At 37.1% G+C, this 25,607-nt stretch overlaps 1 protein-coding gene across 2 annotated transcripts in view; it reads left to right on the top strand.

Moving 5' to 3' along the window:
* Nucleotides 1-25,607, top strand: part of PRKDC (protein kinase, DNA-activated, catalytic subunit) — an 88,026-nt gene that overhangs the window by 44,812 nt on the left and 17,607 nt on the right. For both annotated transcript variants that reach the window (XM_049827806.1, XM_049827812.1), the window contains exons 48-71: nucleotides 53-172; nucleotides 1,125-1,268; nucleotides 1,484-1,635; nucleotides 2,260-2,391; nucleotides 2,833-2,944; nucleotides 4,387-4,511; nucleotides 4,604-4,753; nucleotides 5,175-5,348; nucleotides 6,249-6,347; nucleotides 7,026-7,236; nucleotides 7,818-8,007; nucleotides 8,383-8,598; nucleotides 9,899-10,011; nucleotides 11,944-12,075; nucleotides 13,223-13,402; nucleotides 16,755-16,963; nucleotides 17,416-17,554; nucleotides 18,142-18,330; nucleotides 18,841-19,065; nucleotides 19,688-19,796; nucleotides 20,507-20,618; nucleotides 22,207-22,393; nucleotides 23,530-23,704; nucleotides 23,792-23,982. In XM_049827806.1, coding sequence (XP_049683763.1) covers nucleotides 53-172; nucleotides 1,125-1,268; nucleotides 1,484-1,635; nucleotides 2,260-2,391; nucleotides 2,833-2,944; nucleotides 4,387-4,511; nucleotides 4,604-4,753; nucleotides 5,175-5,348; nucleotides 6,249-6,347; nucleotides 7,026-7,236; nucleotides 7,818-8,007; nucleotides 8,383-8,598; nucleotides 9,899-10,011; nucleotides 11,944-12,075; nucleotides 13,223-13,402; nucleotides 16,755-16,963; nucleotides 17,416-17,554; nucleotides 18,142-18,330; nucleotides 18,841-19,065; nucleotides 19,688-19,796; nucleotides 20,507-20,618; nucleotides 22,207-22,393; nucleotides 23,530-23,704; nucleotides 23,792-23,982 — 3,786 coding nt within the window. The remainder of the gene's footprint in view (nucleotides 1-52; nucleotides 173-1,124; nucleotides 1,269-1,483; nucleotides 1,636-2,259; nucleotides 2,392-2,832; nucleotides 2,945-4,386; nucleotides 4,512-4,603; nucleotides 4,754-5,174; nucleotides 5,349-6,248; nucleotides 6,348-7,025; nucleotides 7,237-7,817; nucleotides 8,008-8,382; nucleotides 8,599-9,898; nucleotides 10,012-11,943; nucleotides 12,076-13,222; nucleotides 13,403-16,754; nucleotides 16,964-17,415; nucleotides 17,555-18,141; nucleotides 18,331-18,840; nucleotides 19,066-19,687; nucleotides 19,797-20,506; nucleotides 20,619-22,206; nucleotides 22,394-23,529; nucleotides 23,705-23,791; nucleotides 23,983-25,607) is intronic.

Below are 25,607 nucleotides of genomic sequence, written 5' to 3'. Positions count from 1 at the left end.
AGCCTGTGTGTTCCAAGGAGTGAGTTGACTTTGGTAATCTCTTAAATTTCAGGGGACAGTTCCAGTAGATCTTCCTCTTTGGATGAAATTTCTGCATGGCAAATTAGGAAACCCATCAGTACCACTAAATATTCGCCTCTTCATAGCAAAACTTATTGTTAATACTGAGGATGTGAGTAATTTTTGTCATATTTTTTCTGTTCACATAACAAATTGTATTACAATATCAACTGTGTAATTCTTGTGGGGTAGACTATTTCATCAGCTGAGACTTTTGGGGCATTCAAATTGAGTAGTTTGCCATGATAAAAGGGAGTGCATTCATAACCCAAAATTCCAGGTAGTGTCAGTATTTTGAATGTAATATAAATACTTTTTCTCGCAAACTCTATCTCTGTAAGTAGAGGGTGGGTGTCCTCAATATGTGTCTTCTGTAAACTATAAGTAAGTGATTCATTGATACTGGGCAAGAGGTATGGCTGATTATGTTTGCCATCTCTGCAGAAGCAAATATAATGGTTTTTTAATGGTCACAAATGAGTCTTATGGAAACCCTTAGAGCTAAATGATGTTCTGGTTGCAGAAAGATATTAAGATACCATAATGTGTCTTTGCCTGAGAAGAAACGTTTTCTAAGTCTCATGCTTGTGTAAAACATTCTCGCCCTATTTCATATACTGATTTTAAAGTATAATGTTTCTGTCTGAAATATTCCAAATACAAAATACAAAAAGGCTGAATTTCAGAATTAATTCAAGAAGCTTTATACCCTCTTAATACTACTTTCTTAGTAAAGCTGTCTGAAATGGAAGGGTAGATGAATGGCATACTCTTTCAAATCCTTTAGGGACAGGTTTTCTGCGTGAGAGCCATATTATGTGGGCCCAAGTGAAATAATTTATGTGAATATTTGGTTAAAAGTTTCTAAGCAGAATTGAGGAATGTAGTTATGGATACTTTTTATTTTAAAGTTATTTTAAAATTTTTGTAGTTGTTGTTTCAGAGGTTAAGCAAAGTGATAAGCAGTTGATTTAGCAGTCTTAACCTGTAATGATTATTGAATAACAAGTTATTGAATGGTTGGATAATTTGTACTTGATCACTGATTCTTCTGTTTTTCTTAGGTTTTCCGACCTTATGCAAAGCAGTGGCTTGGTCCATTGCTGCAGCTTGTTGTTTCTGGGAATAATGGAGGAGAAGGGATTCATTACATGGTAGTGGAAATAGTAGTTACTATCCTTTCCTGGACAAGTGTAACCACTCCCAAAGTAAGGAAATGTGAAATTAATTTTTATTATTATTGTGAATATTTGATAAGGAATGAGTGAGTTTATTATGCACTTATAATAATTTTCTACATGAGTCCACTGTTTCTTTTAGAAATTAACTTCAAAATTAGCTTATTTTCTTGCTTTGTTTCATAAAACAATATATGTCTTCATGTTGGAGTCACTATGTTTATTTTTGCTCCTGTTTATTGTAGGGGAATATTAAAGATGAGATTTTAGCTAACAGATTGCTTGAATTCTTCATGAGGAATGCCTTTCACCAAAAAAGAGCTGTGTTCAGACACAATCTGGAAATCATAAAGACAGTTATAGAGTGTTGGAAGAACTGTCTCTCCATACCTTACAGGTAAGCATTTAGACAGTTGCTTTCTTTTATCAATATTTCAAGAATATAAGTGAATGTTATCAAGGGAGATGAAAAGGTAAATTCAGCTGCAATAGTAAACTTTTTGTCCCTAGAGTTGACAGTAGAACTTCAGAACTGAACTCTCCAAAGGTTGTAACTTGATTTGTAAAACAAGGAGAGACCCAGGGATGACCATGTAGAGGATTACAACTGCAACAACAAAAGCAGGAGTAATATCTGCAAAGACTTATGTTTTATTTGAAATTTTGGGTATTATCACTGAAAATTGGTGCACTCTTACTAAGACTTCTGTGACCTGCTGTGCTCCTGAACTTGTTGCAGAGAATTTGTGTGGGCTTACAATCTCTCTTTAGGTTTGAGGTTTTTGGTTTGGTTTTATTTTTTGTGTGCAAAGACTTCTTCATTGAAGCTAAATACTTCTTTCTGAATATATGCTTTATACTGGTTTTGGTGGGTGTGTATATGCATATATACGTACTTTCTGCTGGTTTTGGTGGGGTTGTATGTGTGTATGTGTCTATATACACAGAGAGTGAGTGATTTATGGTGTGTATATTTTGGGGGTTTCATGTATATAATTACTTGTATGTTTTTATCCAACAGTTTAATATTTGAAAAGTTTTCTCGTGGAGACCCTGATACAAAGGACAATTCAGTGGGAATTCAGCTGCTAGGAATTGTTCTTGCTAACAATTTACCTCCCTTTGACCCAAAGTGTGAAATAGATCGTGTCAGGTGAGAAATGCAACTTTTCGGCAAGTGATTTTGTTAAAAGCTTAAGACAAAGAGAGCAAGTCTAACTTGTCAGTATGAAGCTGGATGGGAGCTGAATTGCTTGTTGGAATCGTTTGTCCCATCATGCCTTTGCTATTGTCTGTCAGATGTAATGCTTTTCTAGCTGCAAACTGCAAACCACACTTACTTTGGAAAATATGGAGAAGGATGTAAGCTTTTTTACAGTGGACCCAGGGTTGCAGTTTCATGGGATTTAACAAAGTTGGGAATTGCTAAAGCAGGGATTTGAAACAATGCAGGTGGAAAATCCATGTTGTGCTGCATTCAGCTCTTTTAAAAGCAGTTACTGTTCCCCTAGGTAGCTCAGGTGAATTTTTTTCTTTCAGTTTAAAATTGGATGCTTGGAGTAGTGGCTTACAGCAGGTCTACCTTTTGTGTTAGGTATTTTCAGGCTTTGACCAGCAACATGGGGTTATTAAAGTATAAAGAAGTTTATGCAGCTGCAGCAGAAGTGTTGGGACTCGCTCTTCGTTACATTGCTGAGAGAGAAAATGTAAGTGAACTGTATTGTGTGTTTGACCATTCCTGTCTTAATGCTATGTACATCTTTTATATGACTACTCAATTCAGCTCCAAAAACAAATGTATTTAAAACTCAACAGTCTTTGTCCAACAGATCGAATTAAAGATTTAAACTATTAACTCAAGAGGAAAAGAATTTGAGAGCAGACGAAGTGCAGAGTCTTTGCCCTGCTGTTTTGGAGCTAACAGTGAATGGTCTCTTTCTGAGGCTTTGTTCAGCTTTTGCCAACCAGCAACACTGGCATGGTACATTTAAAGTTGGGGATTTTTAAAGCGGAGGGGGAGGGGGGAATGCAAGTTGGTAGGTTTGGGACTACCTTTTGAATATCTGTGTCTGAGGGTGTTGTAAAATTTAAAGGTATTTCATTTAACTTTGAATCCAGGTATTTTCTAGGTAGTGGATAAGGTGAATGCAAAACTTACTCACTAAATTCTACAGTATTAGAACTAGGGGATAGTGCTTAATGATCACAGAAATCAGTTTGAGACAGATACTGGAAGTACTTCTTATGCAACAGTTAGTGAATTTCGGGAATTTGTTGCCAGAAGAGGTTCTGGGGTAAGTAGCATCAGCAGGTTCAAAGAGAAATTACACAAATTCATGCACCAAAAAAATAAATCAATCCATGAACAGTTTCTAAAAACAATAGACAACAATGTACACTCTGAGATCCTTAATCTAATGATGGATGTGTGCTGGCTTGTATGAGAGAAAAGGAGGACAGTATGCAGCTGGGCTCATGTGCTCCCCCTAAATATCATTCTGCAGCTCCTGTTGGAGAAAAAAATACTGAGATATTGGCTAGGTGGATTATTAGTCTGATGTAGGTTATTCTTACTTCTCTTGCTACTATTCTTGCTTCTTTCCTCACTTAATTGCATTCTGGTTGTTCTTTCACAGTTTGTAGAGCATATTTCATAAATTGAATTCCTGCAGTCTTCTCTTTCAGTCTTCCAAGCTCCATTATAAGCAGTATTTTGAATAAAAGAGCAAAGATGTTGCAAATGTTTTATCCTATACAAAGCTTATTTCTTTGACAATAAGTGAAGATTGCTGATTATTTTTCACCTTTTCACTAAAAATTTCTGGTGTTTTATGTTCATTACTTGGAAGTCTGCCATACCGAATGAGAAGCTACTTATTATTTATATAAGCATACTAAGGAACTTGTATTTCAAAATTAAGCTGTTGGTTCCAAACCAATCAAAGGAAGCTCACAAATGCATTGTTTAAGCAGGTAATCACATGTTCCAGGTAGGCACAGCTGTACGTACAGCAGCCATGAAGCACCGTAAATGTCAAGACGAGGCCGGTGGATCTTGCCTAGCGAAATGCACTAGAATGAAACAGTACAGCAGCAGAACTATGTGTCATTAAGTCTATGCTTGTCTTACTGTCTTTCTCATTTTCAGGTACTTGAAGATCCAGTTTATGATTGTGTCATAAGACAATTAAAACATCATCAGAACACCCAACAGGATAAATTTATTCAATGCTTGAATAAAGTTGTTAAGAATTTTCCACCCCTTGCTGACAGGTATGTCATGATTTACATGTATGTTCACTGTAGATCTAGAGGAATAATAGAAAATAACTTGCTTTTCTTTGTTGGCTTCTGGTTATGTTAAGGTTTATGAACGCAGTGTTCTTTTTGATACCCAAACTTCATGGTGTGATGAAAACCTGCTGTCTGGAAGTAATAATGTGCCGGGCAGAAGAAGTACCTGATCTTCACTTGCAGTTAAAGAGTAAAGACTTCATCCAGATCATGAATCATAGGTGAGTGGTCATGTGATTACAAATGTGGATGCATAGTCTAAATTTCTTGATAATATTTTCTGTGCTGGCCACAGCAATTTTACATTCAGAAGCATTTATAATTCATGTTCACTTTTTGGTCACTGCTTTCCTAATTTGAGCTAATGGAATCTGGGAGTTACGATGGTTAGCTCACTGTGAAAAACAAACAAAAACCCCTAAATAGCATTAAGCTGAAACACCACTGCGATGTGAATTTCTGTAGTATGTGTTACTTCAGTTATATTCTTACTCTCAGGTTGAACTCAAAAGTATTTACCCAGAGCCCTTTATGCAAAACTAAATATTATTGCTAAAACCTAAACTGATCTTCTGGTTCTGTGTGTAACAGTGAAGAGAAAAGCAATGTAACTATTCTTTTTTTTTCCCCCTCTCTTTTTAGGGATGATGAAAGGCAAAGGGTTTGTTTGGATATAGTGTACAAGATGCTATCTAAACTAAAACCACTAGAACTTAAAGAGCTTCTTCCTGGAGTGACAGGGTTCATTTCTCACCCTTCTGTACTATGTCGACAGCGCATGTATGATATTCTGATGTGGATTTATGATAATTACAGGTGTGTATTCACTCCAGATGTTGTCTTTCAGTGGTTTCTCACAGGCAGAGTGAAAGTGCTTGTAACACTGTCTTCCAACTTCATGTCCCTCAGTGTGGGATTTTTCCAGTTCTCAGAAGAATAGAGCCTGTGGTTTCCCTAAGTAGCTCTGGCCTCTGGTGGCAATTTTATCACTTCCACTAAGGGACAAATACTTAGACCTGAACTTTAGCCCAGAACTGAGGTGTTGCATCACCACAGCATGATGGCATAAGAGGTCTTAGCTCTGATGCTTCCACTTTTTCTTGTTGCTGGAATTTGTAACTAGTAAGAACTGTACCCTTGAGAAATTTGCTTCTAAGTAGAAGGTGTATTAAGGCCCTTTGGCATGATCTGGATCCCTTCAGTCTGGTAGTATAAAGGCCTTCTTTCTGTTTGACCGCTTAGAGTAGGGAACAGGCATGGACTCAGTTTGACGAGTGGGTTGCTCTTGAATCATCTAACATAGCTGGGTTCTATTATGTGCTTTTTCCCAAGATAACTTAACTATTTGAATGGATAATTATTGTGAAGAAAAAGTATAGTCAATTCTTACTCTATCATCACTTGGGAAAAGCTAGTTCTCTGCCTTTTTCTCAGTTTTAACTTTGCAAACTCAGAATTACTTCTGTTTGGCCTTTGTAATAAATACCTAACATGTATGACTTAGATTTCTGATTTTTTTCTTTTCTAAGTAGTGGAGAGGCAAAACATTTTTGGCAATTAAGACCTCATGTTATGAAAAAAATGCGGTGTTGTCATGCTGAGTTGAGATTTTTGAGAAGGGCAAGTTCCTCCTTTTCTCCCACCATCCTCATCCTCTTATTTTACTATGGATTGTTTGAGAGAAGTCATTAAGAGACATTTTTCTCCTACCATCAGTGATCCAGAAAGCCAGACAGACGGTGATTCTCAGGAAATACTCAAACTGGCAAAAGAAGTGTTGCTTCGAGGACTAATTGATGAGAATGCTGAACTGCAGTGAGTAAACAGTTTTGTCAGGACTGTCTGAAGTAATGAATCCCTAATTGCTCTTTCTTTGTTTGTAACAAAAGAGTTGATCCTTAGAGGTTTTTTAAGTATTTTAATATTAAAGCATAGCAGTGAGATAACATTATTTCCCTTTCTTCCAGTAAGTTAATTTATAGAATTGCGTCCCATACTTTTACACCAAATTTAAGTGAAGCATAGAGCTTTTGAACAAACTTCTAAGCCATGGAGAATTTGTTCCAGTATGTTAGACCTAATTCTGCATTAATGTTCTAGTGTTTTTGAAAAACAAGAAGGCCCTCATTATACACAAACACACAAAAATAGATTAAATGTTGGAGGATGTTGGATATTTGTAATTTTTTGGTGAAGCAAAAGATAGGAGATCTCTGTGCTTCTCCAGCCATAGCACTTCTCAAGAGGAAAACAACTCAATAGAAATAATTTCAGAGTACAGAGTAAACCTTTAATATTAGTTGAATGGCCCTAGAGCATGATAGATGAATGAAAAATTTGGTGTAATTCAATGGAAGATCCATGGCATGAAAGAGTTAATTGAAGGCTTTATAGTCTTACTGTGGTTTTGGGTTTTTTAGCTTGACTTTTTTGATAGCATTGTGTTTTCTGGTAGCAGATAACCATGAATAACTTTATTCCTTGCTTTTACAGATTAATTGTTAGGAATTTTTGGAGTGATGAGACAAGGTTACCCACAAATACTCTTGATCGCATGCTGTCATTGTTAAATTCTTTATATTCCACCAAGATTGAAACACAGTACTTGAGTCTAATCACAAATTTTCTGCTTGAAATGACTAGCAAGAGCCCGGATTATTCCAGAAAAATATTTGAGCATCCACTGTCTGAATGCAAATTTCAGGTGAATTGTAATTTGTTATCCTGCCTGCAAGCATGTGTCAAATTCTATTCCTTAATGTAGTTACCACTTGGACAAGAATGGCGTAGCGAAGGAGATTTTTGAAATTGCGTTTTGTACTCCATAGTTAACAGATGCAACAGTCATGGGTTATGCACAGTATCAGAAGTTTGATTTTTTTCAGGGGCAATAATTTGGCTTTCTTTAAAAAAAAAAAAAAAAAAAAGATTTAACTAAAATAATTAAATATACCAGGTATGGTTGATGTATAGACTTCTGAAATACCTAAAAAAGAGGGTAGTCAAGAGAAGTACCATAAGCTGGAGAAAAATTGTGAAGAAAAAGGAGTACTGGTATAAGAGCTGTAAATCGGTCCTCAGCTGACCAGCCCAAATTAGCTCAGCAAAAAAGCTCACTGTGGAGAACTTTTATGCGTTTGGGGTTTTTTTATAGTCAAGTTCTGCCCCCGTACCTGGGATAATGTTTTAAATTCTGTGCTTTAATTTCTGCTATCCTGTATCAAGGAAGGAAGGCAAAAAGCTTCCATTCTTACTGTTCTTATTAAAATCTTTCTGTGTTCATAGGATTTTGTAATTAATTCCAGCTGGCGTTATCAAAGCACTGTGCTCACACCTATGTTTGTGGAGACTCAAGCTTCTCAGAGTATCCACAGGAATTTATCACAAGAAAGATCCTTTTCAGCTTCTGGGTCAGTTGGTGGTCGAGTGAGGGCTACCCAACAGCGATATGAATTTACACCTACACAGCATGTCAGTAAGTCCAGACCAGTGTCTTCTGAATTTTCTTCTTTGCTATGGGAATGTTTTCATTCTGTTCATTTCTGTTGCATATGAATTTTTAATGTAAAGGTGTAAATGCATTTAATATTTTGTTTTCAAGGGCTTTTTTGGGGGGTTTTGACGTCATGAGAAAAAACATCCAGTCACATTTTTGTTAGTCTCATATGTATTTTATGTTCTGCCTAATGTAAAAGAAGTTTGTTTCTTACCTAACAGCTTGAAATCTGTTCTGCCCATAAACACGGGGAATTATATTTTGGGGGAAGGAAAATTACCTGCTTCATAGATGTTTTCAGTTGATTTATATGTGGATATGTCACAGCTTTTTTACAATTTATTTTTTTTACAGGTGGCAGAAGTTCTTTTAATTGGCTAACTGGAAGTAGCATTGACACGTTAGCAGAGTATACAGTTCCTTCATCTTCCGAATCCTTGTCTTCGTCCATGCTGTTGGTTAACAAACAGAGTGAAAAATTTAAACAAGTAACCTTCAAACCAGTGGGGCCGGATTTCGGGAAAAAAAGGTTGGGTTTGCCTGGAGATGAGGTGGACAGCAAAACTAAAGGTCTGTAAGCCTTATGATGCAATTTCTCTGTAAATACAACATTTTTATAGACAATCTTTGTCAGTTATTTGGCTGACTGTCCATTATCTTTGATATATTCTAATTGAGGTTCAATTTGAGAGATTTTGTTTTCAGAACTGCGTGGCAATACGTAATGTGTGGCAAAAGCTAGAATTGTGCTAGGAACTGCAAAACTATATGTTGCTAGACAAAAGAACTGACTAGATAAGAAACCAGCTGATGCGATCTTTGCATTCCTACCTCTCCCTAAGATAATTGTAGCATGAATGTCAGAGTTCTGTCCCTTCTGTTTTAAATTTAACTGCTTTTCTCTTTAAAGAAGAGATCTCTTTAAACATATTTTTTCCAAACAATTTCAGCTGTGCTGACATGATCTGCAACATATTGCAATCTGTCATTAAACTACCTGCTATTTTCTGAGACTGCTCCTTCATCCACTTAGTTGATAACTGAAAAATATCAGTACTGTTCTGGAATGGCTTAGGCTCCTTCTCCCCATTTCCTCCCCATTTCACCCTTGCCTACTTTGTCATTAAAATTTTGACTGGAAGGATAAGAGTAGGAGTTCAGGCAGAGAGCTATAAAGATAGACCATTTCAATACCTGAGAGGTGTTTCAGGGCAGTTTTGAATGGACCATGCTGAAGTACAGAAACAGAGGGATCAGTCTACCTTCCAGTCAGTCCCTGGTCTTCTACCAGGACAATACCAGTTATAGTGGTATGTTTTAGTTAGCTCATTCTTCTTTCCTAGGAAATGGACTGAAGTGAGCAATCTGTAAAGTCGCCTTTCTCCATGACTGTCCTGAGCAGGAGTTGATCCAGTGACAGCTCTGAAATAGTGACTTAAAAAATATACTACTGTATTTTTATTACCCAATCTTTGAATATATTTAACACCTCTTCTATGTAGGAAGCTATATACTTTATGGAATATGGTGCAAATGCCATACTTGCCTTTGAGAGCTTGAAATAAATCTGTCATATGGGACAAATTTGTCCATGAATTTTATTGCCTTTCCCAGTACAATAGTTTGACCCCTATACTCATCCATGTTCTGTAAATGCTTATTACCTCTTCTCCTAAGAACACCTTCATTTGTTCTAATTTGCTGTCTTGTTGAAAGGCCTTGCCTTGAGTTGTTGGATATGAAACTTAAGAGACTAGCTGGTAAGTTAGTAAATAAAAAGGTGATGTTTGTTGTTATATGATGCTCTTGCCTTAAATCTGAAGTTTGCTTGAGAAAGGAAAAGCTGTGGACATGATCGTGTGTTCCCTAGGTATAGAAGAACGAGCAGAAATTCTAAGACTGCGGAGACGTTTCTTGAAAGACCAAGAGAAACTCAGTCTGATTTATGCTAGAAAAGGTGTGGCTGAACAGAAGAGAGAAAAGGTTTGTCAATTCAAATAAGTTTAAAACCTTAAATCCCAATGCCATTTGCAGTCTTGTACTTCATCTCTAGAAGTAATTCTGTGAAGAAAAGGTAGGTGTAAGATACTTGTTGCTACTTCAAGAGCTTTAGAAGGTTTTATTTGGAAATCATGCTATTTATGTGCTCAAAGTTAAATGATGTTACTTAGCACGAGTGAGAAAAGAGCTGGATGATAATGCTTCCAGTCTACCACTTAATGTGTATGAAGTGATTTTATGTGATGGAGTCCCCAATGGCAATGGGAAGCTCTTTACAGTTGTCATCCTGGAAACTAGGCACCTTGAAGCTACAGTGCTCTGCAGAAGTAGTTGGAGAACATTATCCAGTGTCTGAAGGTGAACTAAAAAACGCGATACAGCTCATGGACTAACCAGAACTGTTGCGTACTTTTAACCTGAAGGAACGTCAGTAATAATAATTTGCTGAGTGTTTATCAAGGCCTGAAACTTAGTATTATGTGGGTTTCCTGGTTGTGTTATGTACTTACAATAAGTTTAAGTATTTTTAAGCTCTGTAACAGTTTTTCAGAGGTTCATGTTACTAAAAATAACATAGATTATCGTCCAAAAATGATAGCAGTTAGACCAAAAGCAAAGGAACCCAGGATTGAGAGCTACCAGTTTGAGACACTCTTATAATTCTTTGCAGCTGCAGACAACTCTGTAAACAGAATTTCCGTCTGGAAGAACCACACAAACACCTATTTTAGCCAATTTATATTTACTTGCAGGCTAAAGCTACCATTTCCTCCTACCCTGCAAGAGAGAACCTGTAAACATGTTCTGTATGACAGTCCAAAATACACCAACAAAACCCCCTGTGATATTCCGCAGTAAAAGACCAGAAGAGGCTATGAATGCTATCAGGACCTCTTAAACCTTTCAAGAGATTTGTTGCACTTAAACGCAAATGGAACTTGGTGGCTTGCATTAATACTATACCTGATGGGGCAAAACAGGAAAAAGTAGGTCCTGAGCAAGAAAGTATTTGGAAATAGCTTTAACAGTCCTAATTTCTCCCAGCATCTTTCTCTTGAAAGTTTTTTGAAAATATCCCTTTGAAGTTGTGCAGAGGAAAAACGGGCTCAAACAGCAATATTACAAAGGATTTACAGAAGAGAAAAAAATCTTCAAGCTTTCTCCTGTTTCCCTCTTCCATTCTACCAATGGTTATATTCACCCATTGTCTGCTGGTTTAACTGGTAATGGTAGTAGTTAAAAATAAAATCCCAACCTCTAAATTTACTGCTGATTTCCTTACAGCATATCAGTGCTATGAAAAGGAAGAAAGACAGAGGAAGAGATAAGTTCTGTCTATATCTGGTAGTAGCTCTTATTCAATTTAAATGTATTCCTTGCTGCCCTGCCTTTTGCTGAGGCTTATATTTAACAACTGCAGCTTACAAAAGTGTTGTTATGGTTTGGTTTAAATTTTACTAGGAATCAGTTCTGTGTGAAATAAAACACACTAGCTTTAGGAACTTCATTTTACTCTGCACCTGGGCCAGGCTAAGACCCATCATATTATGGACTACTGTGGCTCAGCTGGCAGGCAGTAACTTATTAAATCATAGCAGCTCACTAGCTGTCAGTCATAATCATTCTCTTCAAAAATGACTTAAATACTACCTGTATGGAAGCAGGAACTACAAGGCATTCATATTAAAAGTTAATTGCTGAAGTAAGTCTATGAACAAGACTTTGGAGTTTTTAATTGACTAAGATAATTTTGGGTTTAACCATTTTACAGCTTTATAGAAAAGGTATTTGTTTAACAAGTATGGCAAAAGTTTACAAAACACTTCAGAAATGCTCTTGCTTAATTTGTCTTATCTAGATAGAGGTCTTTCTAAGTAGTATTATCTTTTTTTTAACATGAGCAATGCATTTCAGGAGATGAAATCTGAGCTGAAGATGAAGCATGATGCCCAGGTTACTTTGTACAGAAGTTACCGAGTAGGAGACCTTCCTGACATCCAGATTGAATACTGCAGTCTCATTGCCCCTCTGCAGGGCCTTGCCCAGGTCTGTCTGCTTTTCAAAGGTCATTTGTGAAGTTTTCTGTTCGTGTAGGGAAAATGACACGTAGTTGGGCAACTGCTTTCAAAGTCAACCACTGTGATACGCATTTAAAGAGTCTGTTTTGAGGGATTGTTTATCCTACCCCTGGGCTGGTGTAGTGATGAGAGAAGATGCCTTGTAGCTTGCTTCACCTGAGCAGTTGAGTTGAAAACGGAGGATCTGAGACATTAGCTGCTGTCCATTGCCTCTGGCTTCCTCTGCTTGAGAAACAAATGGTAGTGGTCTTTACAGACATTATTGCAAAGGACATCTCACTGTACAGCGACAAAACAGCCATTTTTATTCTTTAATACGGCTATAGTGGAGTTGTAAAAATACAAATAAAGTTACTGTGACTAAGACTGGACTCAGACTACTCAGTAAAGCTGATCCAGTGTTCTTCTTCCTACCTGAGAGCAGCAGAAACTGTAGGCTGAATCTGTCCCATTTTACAGTGTTTGGGAAGTCACAGTGTTCCTGATTACCTTTGTATTTACTTTCTTTTGAGGGTCCCTTATATCTATGTAGAGGAGGTAGCACCTTCATGAGTTATCTGAATAGCATCAGATCAAGAGTTAGACCAAACTCCAGTTCCATGATAGACCAGAATGCATAGGATTATGTTACACATACAGATGTGTTTCTGGGTTGAAAAAATGCCTTTGTATCTCAGATGGAACTGTCTGTCTGTACAGTCTGTCTCTCTGTGTTAGCTGCCTCAGTGTTAGGTCTGGGTCTCCTCACACTTTGACGTCTTCTGTTTTTTCCTGAAACCCTCTTTACTGGCAGTGGTGTCCATAAGATGATATTGGGTGTCTGATTCCTGTAGTGGGAATTGTGAATATGTGAAAATAGTAAATTCCATGCTGTCCACCAACACTCTGGCCTGAAATCTACATTGTCTTGGAGTTTCTTTATGTAGAATTAAGATGTGATTTGAATAGGTAGTACAGTAATACCCAGTATAGGTGTGACGCGTGCCAAACTAATTATTCCACTCCCACAGAGTCTCCACATAGGGATTAGGTACAAGGTGGGTCGTATTTCTTAATTTTATTTGTTGTGTCACAGCAAAATTCAGTGGCCTTACTGCTTTTGTTGTAATTTACAGAAAGATCCAACATTTGCCAAGCAGCTTTTCAGCAGTTTGTTTGGTGGAATTTTTCATGAGGTAGAAAAATCTAAAACTCCTTCTGAGAAAAAAGCCATCATCCAGAAGCTGCTGAACAACTTCAATAATTTCCTGAGTATGAGCCTGTCTTACTTTCCACCATTCATTGCGTGCATCCAGGTAAATCCTGCTCTATGGCATGAAAGTAACTGAATATAATGTCTTTGCCTGTGTGATAAACCCAGTGGTAGTGAAGGTTAAATACTGTTACTGAAATTTAGACAGAGATGGAAACAAAATTGTTAACCAAATGGATATTTCAAGTGTTTCTTGTTAAGGTGAACAAGGTAATTCATGCCTCTGAACTGATTTTTCAAGGTTTCTGCAATTTCTGATCTGTAGAGTTCGAGTCACCTTTTAGTGTTTTAATTGCATCAGTAACAAGAAGAGACTTGATTTTAAATGAAAGCCACAACAACTGAAAGGGTTACGTGGGTGTCATGTGCTTATCTTCCTATTTCTAGGAAGTACTTACTGAGGAATACTTTGATGTCTTGAGGATATCTGTAGCTGTCAGACTATTTGTTGTTAGCCTCTCACTTATTTTTTCAAATTAGTCCCCTGAAGTAGTTGTCTGGGGATTTTCAGTCCCACGAAAGAGTAAGTGGGTGCACCACAGCCGTTTCACTGGTGACACAAGCCATTCTGCTATGAGAATATACTGACCTGAAATAGATTGTGAACTTAACCTTTTAGCCCAATTTTCAGGAAGAAAAAAAAAAAACTTGTCCAAGCACCTGTTACATACTTGTCACTGTATTTTAACATTCAATCTTAATGTCACATCTGATTTGTAGCTCTCAAAGTAATCTTGTTTTGAGTGGCAGTTAATGGCTTCTGCTTTTCTGTTATGGAAATTTAAATACTCTGTGACAGTAGATGTCATTCGTAATACAGGAGAGACATCTAGTTTGGACTAGCTTTTTAAACAGTGACAAACTTTGTTTCTTAGTACTTGTATTTACGCATCTGAAAAAATGTAGTTTCTTGTTTACTTTTTTTTCAGTGCAGCTGCATAAAAGGTCAAATGCTATGGGGATTTTTCTGGGCTGTCTTGGTATTTTTTGAGCCAGCATCTCACAATAGCTATCTGTTAATATTCCCTCTTGACATTGCATTTGATGGTTCTCTGTCTTGATATTATTCTTTGTGTTGAATTATGCTGTCTGCTAGACCCTAGTCATGGCACCGTTGTGTCAGGCTACTTTGTTTCTGAATAGACGTAAAATGAAGACTCAAAAAAATAGGTAAGTTAAAATTAGTCAAAAATACAGACTTTGTAACAGCGGTAAGAGCATCTCATTCCCATCCCCATTCAATAACAAAAGAACAGCAGCATGAAGGCAAGCCTCAGCCTGTGTATTTGGGCATCCTACATAACAGCGAGAGCAAGTCTTTTCCCCAACAGAGAATTGAGTTCATATTGATCAAGAGAGGGAGCTGGAAGAGGGTGAGCAAGAGCATACAGTGCTGAGGCTATCATCTGGCTCACAAAGGCTGTCCTAATGACTTGGCCATTTGGAAATACAGCTTCTGTTTCCTATATACCAACAGTATAATAAATATTGGCTTGTTTCAGAAAAGCTTCCTACTTCACTGCCGTTTCCTTCTGGGTGTTTGACTTTTTAGTCTTCTACAGGTTCAAGTCCTATCAGGAGAGTAACTTGGTGATAAAAAGAGCTGGTTTTGTTAACAGGTATAATCTTAAAATTAACTATGAGGCTCTGGGATTGGCTTTCAGGAGAGATTAAAAACCAGCTGAAATACTAAGAAAGAAATTAACCCCATGACAAAAGTTTACATAGACTCCATAGAGATACCTGGCCTCTGAAGAACATATAATTGCCTTATTAGTATTTTAGCTGTCAGGCCAGCTTGGATGCCATTTGTCCTAATCTTTGAACATGTGGTGCAAGTAAAGGCAGAATGCACTGCATACAGAGCAGGGAATATTCCCTCTGCTTTCAGAAGGTAAGTGATCAAATAGTCACCAAAATGCACTAAATAGAAAGATACCTACTTTGATGTGGGATGATGTCTGTAAATTATGAGTTTTGGAGGGTATTAATTCTCTGGACATACCTTTATATTTGCATGGTTCTTACACTTTCTCCTAGGCATCCCTGAGAAAGGGCTTTTGGTCTTATGTTAGCAAAGCTATTCTTAAGTTTTTAGATTGTGCAGTGCGTGCTGCGTCCCTGGCATAATCCCTGGTGTAACCACAAAAGTTGTCAGTTAAAGAATGTGTGCCTGTACGTGGGAGTGTCTGGGACACATGTACAGCTTTGATAGAAACTGCTGGTTGAAATTGCCTGAATAGCAAGTGAAGCATATGCTAACTCCTCATTGGGATACACCTGGTCTGTAACTCAGGAAGGTACAAGAAGCTGTTCTTTTTCTGATTTTTATTGAGTACAAATTTATTGGTGCGAGAGTCTCAACTATACAAATAGTGTAATGAGTTTGCTTATGTCAGATGCCTATTCTGCAGGTTTTGTGGTGGTTGCCATTTATCAAAGAACTGTAGCTTGGTTGTTCTCACAGTCTCCTGCTGCAATTTGCAAATAGCAATTTTTTTTCACTTAGTGTTCTTGAACATACTGTGATGCAAGAATAAAACTTTAATGTCTGTTCTAAAACTCAGTACTGTTTCTTGTAATGAAAGTTATATTACCTCTCTTCCATGTTGTAGATTTTTTTTTTTCTTTCTGTTTGATTAAGATATTATTGCAACTTTCCTGTGGGTTCTTGAGTGAAAAAAAACCCCTGGCTTTAATAAACTCATCTACTACTTTCTTGATATATTTACCTGTATTCGGGATAATGATTTAAGTATTTAAAAAAACCTTCAGGTAAACAAGAATGTTTATCCCTGAAAAAGAGGTTATTCTGTAGTTGGACTAATGTTAAATACAGTAAAGATCTGCTAGAAATATTGTCATGTCTTCAAATCAGGCAGAACTGGATGAGTACAGTACTAAATGAGTCTAACAGGAAGCTGTGGTATGCTAAAACTGGGTAAGTGTGTGGACAGAAAGCCTCCAGCTCAGAGAAGAAACTGTGGTTAGTTGTTCCTTTGGCTTATGGCAGAAGCGCACCGCTCAATAGGTTAAGTGAAATGCAGATGTTGTGTAGCAGGCACCACACTGCCAACAAAGAGAAGGAAAGATTGAGGCTGTGAATGTGTCCATCTATCTCTCCCCCACTTCCCCTGAGTTTCTGTCGAGAGAGTTGTCCTGTGCCCTGGAGACAGACGAAGTAGAGGGGTTATTTTCTACTGTTCTCTGTTGGAAGAGCAACAGCACAGAAGGAAAATATTCCGGTTTTCCCAGAGTTAGGAACTTCTGGAGATGTTAACAGTTTATTTCCAAAGCTTGCGCTGTAAGAAAAGGGATACCAAATAGGTGATCTGTAAAAGATAACTATCAGTATAGTTTTAGACCAAGTAGACACCTGTTGTTTTATTTTATAGGAAATGAGTTACCGGCACAGAGAACTACTAGAACTGGATTCAGCTAACGTGAGCACAAGCTGCCTTGCAAGTTTACAGCAACCAGTGGGCATCCTTCTTCTGGAGCACGCCCTGATGGCTCTGTCCCCTGCAGAGGAGCCCCCATCCAAGCGGATGCGTGGGAGGGCAGAGCTTCCCCCAGATGTGATCAGATGGATTGAACTTGCTAAGTAAATTCTTGTTTGAGACAATTTACTCCCATTTAGGTTTGCCTTGTGAAGAACTCTGCCTTTATGGCTTATGGGATTTCTTTTTTTAGTCTTTCCCTTTTTTCGAAATAGATATGCTTTTAATTTCTTGTCAGTTAATTACTATCTTTCAGTTAGACAAGTTAGACTTAACAGCTGTGCATCCCGATGGTGCTATCAGACTGCTGAAAAACATTTTGTTCATAGATTTTTCAACTGAGGAGTTTTCATAGTTCAGGTATTACCCTACAAGATGAAGATTATATAGTTAAATATGTATTTATGATCTTGTATAAGAAATATCAATATTTTTTTACTATTACAAGCTAGTAGTATTATTGCTTATTGAATTATTATTTTTTTAAATTGCTTATGTTTGCATTGATATACCTCTGTTCAACTAATTAAAAGATTTCCCTTTTCATTTTTAATAGGCTCTACCGATCTCTTGGGGATTATGATGTCCTTCGTGGCATTTTCAGTGGTAAAATTGGTACTAAAGAAATTACACAGAAAGCGTTGTTGGCAGAAGCAAGGAGTGATTATGCTCAAGCAGCTAAATATTACGATGAGGTAAAATGACAACAAGATTTTTTTGTTTGATAAACCTCTTATGACTTACAACTAATAAGCCAATGTTAAACATTTTGACAAGCAGCATATCGTTTAAAATGTCCTTGTGTTTTGTTTGATCGATAGTTCAGTCTGTAAAGACATGGGAACAGGTGAGCAGTTACAAGAGAGCAGTAAGCATGATACTTTTTACTGTTGGTTACAAAGCTTCACATGTACGATCACCTAGGCAGACAAGTAAAACACCATGGGCACATTACCATCCCAAGAGAGCAAACTGCACATGTCCATAGCAAAGAAAATCTGAGTTATAGTGGGTAAAAATGAAGAAGGATCTGTTTAACCTTCTTTTAAAGTCTTTGCTCTTTAAAAACGCAGATTTACCAAAGACGGCTAACTGAAATGAATTTATATGTAAATACTGACTAGCTTGCATTTTCTGCATTTAATATTGCTGTCGTGTTCTGGTAAATGAATAGATACTTTTATGAGATAATGAATTATTATTAAGTTCCTGGTGACTTAGAATTGAAAATAGTGTCAGATTCCAGCTGAGAACCTTCCTCCCCCTCAAATTCATTCCCTAGGCACTCTCTAAAGAAGACTGGCAAGATGAAGAGCCAACAGAAGCGGAGAAGGACTTCTGGGAACTTGCATCTCTGGAATGCTATGACCACCTCACGGAGTGGAAGTCTCTGGAGTATTGTGCTACTGTTAATATCGATAGTGGAAAACCTCCAGACCTAAGCAAAACATGGAATGATCCATTTTTTCAGGTTTTTAGAAATCACTTCATTGATACTGCACTGTTTTTATCTCTGCAGGGATGTCCTATGCTAATGTGATTGTGGGTGGAAATCAATTGCATTATTTGGGTTACTTTATTATGGAAATAAGCAGAGGGTCTGATATATAAAATAATTGAAGCCATTACTTCTGCTGTTTTTACAATGTTTAATTTTTACCTTGAGTCTATGGCTGATCATACAGGACCAGCTTTATCATCATCATCATCTTCTTGCAGTGTTTTTGTTGTTTTTATCACTTTTATTTGTTTCATGTTTTACGAGTTACCAAACCACTGGTTTTCAAACTGATAGGATTTGCTAACAACTTCTTGAGCCTATCAGAACAAGCTGCTGTGATTTTTTAGCAAACTGGAATTTGTCTAAAGGGAAAACATTTAAGAAGACCATTCAAAATATGTTTGATCTGCCACTGACAACAAAAAATTGATCATCTAATATGCCATTCCTAGAAATAAAGACTATATTTTCACCTTGTAGGAGACATATCTGCCCTATATAATACGCAGTAAGTTGAAGTTACTTCTCAGCGGGGAAAATGACCAGAGTTTGCTGACTTTTATTGATGAGGCAATGAAGACAGAACAGAAGAAAGCCATTATAGAAATGCATTACAGCCAAGAGCTTAGTCTCCTTTACATCCTGCAAGATGATTTTGACAGAGCCAAATACTACATTAGCAATGGCATACAGATCTTCATGCAGGTAACAATCTCTGCTATTTCTGATATGATTTTTCTGTATAAACTCATGAACAATGAAACTGTTGTTATTGTTACTGCTGCTAGATTATACTCTCGAGAGAAACACTTGCCCAAATACAATGAAATCTAGGTGATTTCCAATCATATGACAAAACTTCCTTTGAATTCACCGCTTGCAGTGATGGGAGGTGAGCCAGCCAGTGGAGTGCATCCTCCCATTTTAATTTGTTTTATTTTGCTGATTTCATCCACTAGAAATTTTTCAGAGTAATTGTTTGTGCAGATTAATAGCAGTTTTATTTCATGCAAATTTTCAGAAGCCTCCTGTCCCCAGAACAAACTTGAAAAGAGAGTATTACATTGAGAGGTTACAATTTCCTTCTATTACCAAGTTTTGATTAGACTGTAGGACTATCCAAAAACCTAGGATAGGAATTGCAGCTAGAATATGCCTCTATGCTTGTCCAAAGCAGAGTTGCTCTCAGATTACAGGCTATTAAATTACTTGTAAAAGGTTGGGCTGTAGACCATAATATATAGCAGCATCAGATAAATAGTTGGTAGAGCACTGACTTGAACCATGTTGTAAATTCTGTATATGAAATCTCTCCCTTTCTTTTCAGAGCTATTCCAGTATTGATACTTTGTTACATCAAAGTCGAATGACCAAACTGCAGTCTGTACAAGCTTTGACAGAAATACAGGATTTCATCAATTTTATGACCAAGAGAAGTAAAGATTTTTTTTCTTAAGCAATTTTCCTTTCATTGTATTAAATACTCATGGTTTCCTGAAATTTGAATTTCTGTTTCCACACTTAGAGGACTGAAGTCCTGTTTGAAGGAGCATAGGTCTGGAATTAACTTCTTACTATCTTATTGACAGTAAGAATTACTGCAGTTACGTAAGATAGGCTTGAAGATAATTCTGTGTTCTATTGCAAAGTTTTATTAGCCTGGCTGTTGAAATAAGACTTAAGTATCTCTTTTAAAAGTGTAAGTAATAGTTTTAAACTAAGATTTTTGTTGGTGTCACTTTTGGTAGCAAATAATGGTTACCAGAGATAAAAGGTGGATATGGTATGTAATATATAGCTACTGACATAGGCATGAAATACAAGTTTATGTGCATAAACCAAATTATATATTAAATTTAGTTAACAGTTCCACTATATTCCAGCATATTCCTGTATGCAAAGGTACCTACCCAGTGGTGATATCCTGTGACAGTTGACACTGATGTCCTTATTGAATCTCCTGTGCTTCAGCAATAAGCAAAAGCAGCGTGATCACCTAGTAGTGTGTTTAATGCAAGCCCAGAAATTCAAGTGGGTTGTTTTATAGTCTTTACATTCAAACCAGAAAAATTGCAATGTTTGGTTTAGGCCTTTTTCATGCTGTTTGGATTTAGATGCATTTAAAGTATTCTTAATTGATTTCTAGGTAACTTAGCTTCACAGGCTTCCCTTAAGAGACTTCTCAGAATCTGGACAAGCAGATATCCAGATGCTAAAATGGATCCTATGAACATCTGGGATGATATCATTACAAATCGGTAAAATTACATTCCTGGGTTAGCTTTAGTTCTGTCTGCCTGTTGAGTTCTGAGAGGTGCTTTTTCCAATGCTGCTTGTTTTCATAGCCGGGGGCGGGGGGGGGGAGTGTTGATCTGGTGTATGACACTTTTTTTTTTTTTTTCACAGTTGTAATAGCTCTGTCAGTAGAACTAGTTTTTGTATGACTAACTTGTGGTGAGAAGCAAAAGGAGGTTGAGAAATGGCCAGGGGATAAACTGTATTTTGATAGGGAAACATAACTGTTAATTTAGGCATTTTCTTGCGTTAGTGACTACATGTGCTGTGCAACCTAGCCCACTTTGGCGGCCCTTAAACACATCCACTTGTAATTGAGTAGGTTAGCTGCATTTAGCTCAGTGAAACACCACCCAAAAGGCCTGTCTGTTACAAATGAAAATACTTACCAACTTTGTAGGCAGTTCCAAAGTTAGGGAGTGTACAAAATAAGCCCAGCCCTGTCACTGTCAGTGCTTCATGTGTTTATAGGAAAGTTAATGACCAGTGCTGTAATTAGAGACTTCTGCTGTGCAACTGTTGCTAGAAAGAACAAAGGCTCTCCAGAGACTCCTTTGGATTAGCTCCGAAGAAGTTGGAATGCTTTTTTGAATTTGAAAGTTTTCTGTCCTCCCTATGGTATCTATCTTCATCCCAATCCATTTTTCCAGTGCAAATCTACAAATTCTTTCACCTTTCCTGGGGGACAGCTTCTTCAACAGCACTGCTGATACCCACTCTGCTCTGTAACTTATTTTATTACCTCTTGGTGTCAGGAAAGCATGGCTACAGAAGAGCTTATTGCAGTTAAATACTATGCAGAATACCTGGTATGGTTTTAATCCTTTACAAAGTCTCAAAACATTCATGGCATGAAGAGTTGTCAGTGCCTTAAAAGGTTTTCTAAAAGCACATAAAAGTGTTTATCTCATCTTAAATTAGAGACAAAGGATGTGCCAAGCTCCACTCCAGACTGTAATGCTATCCTGTGCATTGAATAACAGTTGACATAGTAAGAGATGCTATTAAATTAGATAGGACTAGTTGTAGAATGAAAAGGATTTAGCATTGATTCATGGCAGTTCCCTTTCAAAAATTGAGTACGGTTGCTGGTCTTTTCTGCAACACAAATTTCAATGTTTACATGTGTTTCATGTGATATATGTTTGAATTGCAGGTTGACATAAAATACAGCCTGGCAGTTACACTATATAAATGAGACTCCTGTTTGTTCGTACGTCTGTCAGGTTGGAATGCAAGTTACGGCTTGGTGAACTTGGAGGTTGTAGCTGTGATTTTAAAAGAGCAAACTAACAAAAAATCCCACTCTGTTACGGACGTTTTCTAATACTTAATCTCATCAATTCAAGATTCTAGAATGCTCTCAGGGTCAACCTGTCCCTGGTTATGACTTTCCCAACTGAGGGCTATCTTTAGCCATTGCTAAAGGTGATCGCTATAGGCTGCCATTTTTTCTTAGCTTTGTTTACTGTCAGGCAGATCAACACTTCTGAATGTTCATTCCATTGGATGCATACCAGAGTGATTTGTACTCCTGTTGTCATTGTGCAGGTGTTTCTTTCTTGACAAACTGCAGGAGAAACTTCTCTGTGATCAGGCCGATGATAGTATGGAGGTGGATGAATACAGTGCTGATGACCAAATGGAAGTGGATCAGCAGGGTGAAGACATTTCCTCAATGATTAAAAGCTGCAAATTTAACATGAAAATGAAGATGATAGAAAGTGCCAGGAAACAGGTGAATGTACTGTCTGATAGCTTCCAATTTTGTGAGAATACATACGAAGTACAGCTGGAAAAGCCTGTTAGGTGGTCTTGGGCACCTTTTTCCCAGGGCGGACCTTTTATCTTTTTGACCCTGCTGTCCAGGACATTTTGAAAACTCAAGAAAGTCAGTTCCCCAGTGAAAGAAAACAAATGGATAAATGTTAATTACAAATTTGATGATAATTTGTCATTACTGGAAATGTGCCTGAATGCCCCTTTGATCCACAGATGGTTTCTGACACTCTAGAGGGCAGATAAATAAAGTACCTGAAATGTTTCAGTCTTCAAATGAAGGAGTGCTTGCAAACAAACATTATGGTTTCTCATTTACAAATAATCTCTTCTGTACAAGAAACAAATCAAATTCAGATTGAATCTATATCATTTATTTCAATCAGCAATGATGAAACATTTTATGATTTGGGGGGGGGGGGGTATGGTTTTTCGTGAATGCTCTTAGGTTAACACTTACATAAAGAACTAAAGCTAAGTGACTTAAAAATTTTGTTTCGGATCTGGCAGTTAGAATGGTTGTAACATAGCCTTCTTTGATGGTGGGCCTTTGGTGTTTCAAGCTTGAGACAAGACGAATAATATGCAAGTCGAGGTTTCCCTCATCTTCTGAGATGCTGCAGAAATCTGCAATCAGTGACAAGAGTTTATTTTGAGCACTGTAATAACCAGATAGAATGTTAGTGCTCTGTTGACTATACACACTTAAAGGAGTAAATGAAAAATAAGATTTCCTTTAATGTTACTTATATAAAACTTTGCATCAATACACAAACGTAAGTGATTTGCTTAATGGTATTATAAACGAAGTTACATTCCCCATATGTATTCGTAGTGCCTGTTTAGTCATGTGGATAGAATGCTTTCAATTTCTTCAGTTTGTCAAACCTCTGTTCTTCTCTTTTCCTTTTTCAAATTTCTCCATTAGTGCAAATCTGGTTTTGAATATGAGACCCAAAAAGCAGTGGACCCCTCTTCATTTTATTATGGCTTTACTTGTGTTACCTAAATCTTCCTCCCGTAATTTGGTTGCAGAAAGGTTTTCTTTCCTCTTCAGATACATTATCTGAACATTCTATCTTAATTTGAATACAGAACAGCTTCTCAGTTGCCAAGAAGCTTCTGAAGAACCTACGCAAAGAAGCCAAAATGAGGGAAGACTGGCTGGTGAGGTGGAATTATGCCTATTGCCGCTTTACGCATAGTTGCAGCCGGAACCAGAGTTGTCCTGAACGCGTGCTCTCAGTGTTAAAAGCCGTCTGCCTGCTTGGTAACTGCCTTCTCTTTGCTTCACATTGTTTATTATACAAAGCTGCTTTGTTGTCACATTACCAACTTTGTTTTTGAATTCCAACAGAAGATACCAAATCTGACTATCTTAGCAAGAACATAATGGCCTTCCGAAACCAAAATCTTCTTCTGGGTACTACGTACCACATAATGGCTAATGCTCTTAGTCAGGATCCAAGATGCCTTGAGCAAATCGAAGAAGAAAAGGCTGGAAAAATATCAGTACTATCAGGAGAAAGTCTTGAGAGTCCTGAAAAGGTAAATAAGAGGGGAAAAGCTTTTAGTTATTTCAGTATTGTGATCACTACTTCAATAGGTAGTGATGGATACGGATAGATAGAGAGAATGTGAAACCCATCTGCTATTAGCAGTGATTCGTCCAGGAACACCAGCTAGAGGAAGAAGAAAAAATAAATTAAAAAAAACAAACTGTGATTGCTGTTTTGTCTGGTTTTTGCTCCCCTGGAGTTCTGCAGCACTGAAGCCTTTTTAATTGGGAGAGTGTTCTTGTGTTTCTCTGTTCCTGCTTTTTGTGTGAAGGGGAAAGACATAGTCGTGGGAACATGATCCTCAAAGAATGCCTTTATTTCATCTGGGCATTTCTAAGCTTCATGCTGTCAGACTATCTTATTCATAAAGAGATCTTTATAATACTGGTAATGATACTGATACACTTATTTTATCTAAATAATTTTAGTGATAGAGAGGAGAGGGGTTTTTAAGACAGAGTATATACAGGTCATCTTTGCCTGTTTTGGGGAGGTGCGCATTTAAAGAATACAGTGACAGACTGTGCTGCATCTGAAATTGTATATGCTGTCAGTTGTCCCAGATGCTGTGGCACTAACTTCTTGTCTGTCAAATTTTTTGAGTAAGAATTTGAAGTACCACTGCTAACTTTTTTCTATTAATTCCTAAAGCCACCATGAAGACCCTTAGATATGATCCATATCAGTATAAAATAGCAAAAAATTGTTCTTAATTTGTTGGGTTTTGGTTGTTAAAGAAAAGCAGATAAAGAAGAGATTCCTGCAAAAAAGATTTTAAATTTTCGGGTGTGTAGAAACTTGAGCAAATGCTTAAGCTTCATTTATTAGCTAATTATTAGGAGCATTCTTCTTAAGGAAACCTAAAAGATGAGCATAAAAGCTCTTCTGTGTCAGATGAGTCAGACTGGGATACCAGATACTTCTGTAAGATTAAGGACCTTAGCCTTATTTTAGCTTAGTATTAAGCAGTACTGTGACGCTAGCAGTTTCCCTCTACCTACCTGAAATTCAAAGTATTTTATTTCAGTTACAGCGTTTTTCAGTTGTTCCAACTTGTTCTGCAGCAATTTTGTATATTGTTTAATAACTACGATAGCTAAAATGTCAGGTTAGTAAGTTTGTTGGCAATATGAGAACATACGTACTTCATTCATAAACATTCAGTTGTAAAGGATCTTGTCAAGTCCTTCATTGCATGAGCTGCATTACAAACGTGTGATCAATATGACAATAATGGCATCAGATTTGGAATAGTTTGATGCATGCTTTTTTAACACAAATTCTTAAGTGTAGCTGTTGTGAAGATGTTGCAGATATGTCAATATGAAAAAAAAATAGCATTTTTAATGTTTTCTGTTAACTGCAAAAACTCTAGTAACATTAACTTCTTTTCAGTTACAAAAATTCAACATAACATGTCCAAAGACTAATTGTAAGTTAAAATTAGTTAAAATTTTCCACTGAAAATTGTGGAAATTAATATTCTGGAAGTTACTGCTAGAAATAACATGCCTTTTTTTTTCCTTTGTATCAGCTTTGTAATATCTAATACAGTTTTATCCACTCAAGACTTGCAACCAAGCTCCAGTTTCAGAAATAATTGTTGAATGCTTC

Source organism: Accipiter gentilis, chromosome 2 (assembly GCF_929443795.1).
Source record: "Accipiter gentilis chromosome 2, bAccGen1.1, whole genome shotgun sequence".
Taxonomy (NCBI): domain Eukaryota; kingdom Metazoa; phylum Chordata; class Aves; order Accipitriformes; family Accipitridae; genus Astur; species Astur gentilis.
The sequence above is the reverse complement of the archived record's forward strand: the minus strand, read 5'-3'. Positions and strand labels throughout refer to the sequence as shown.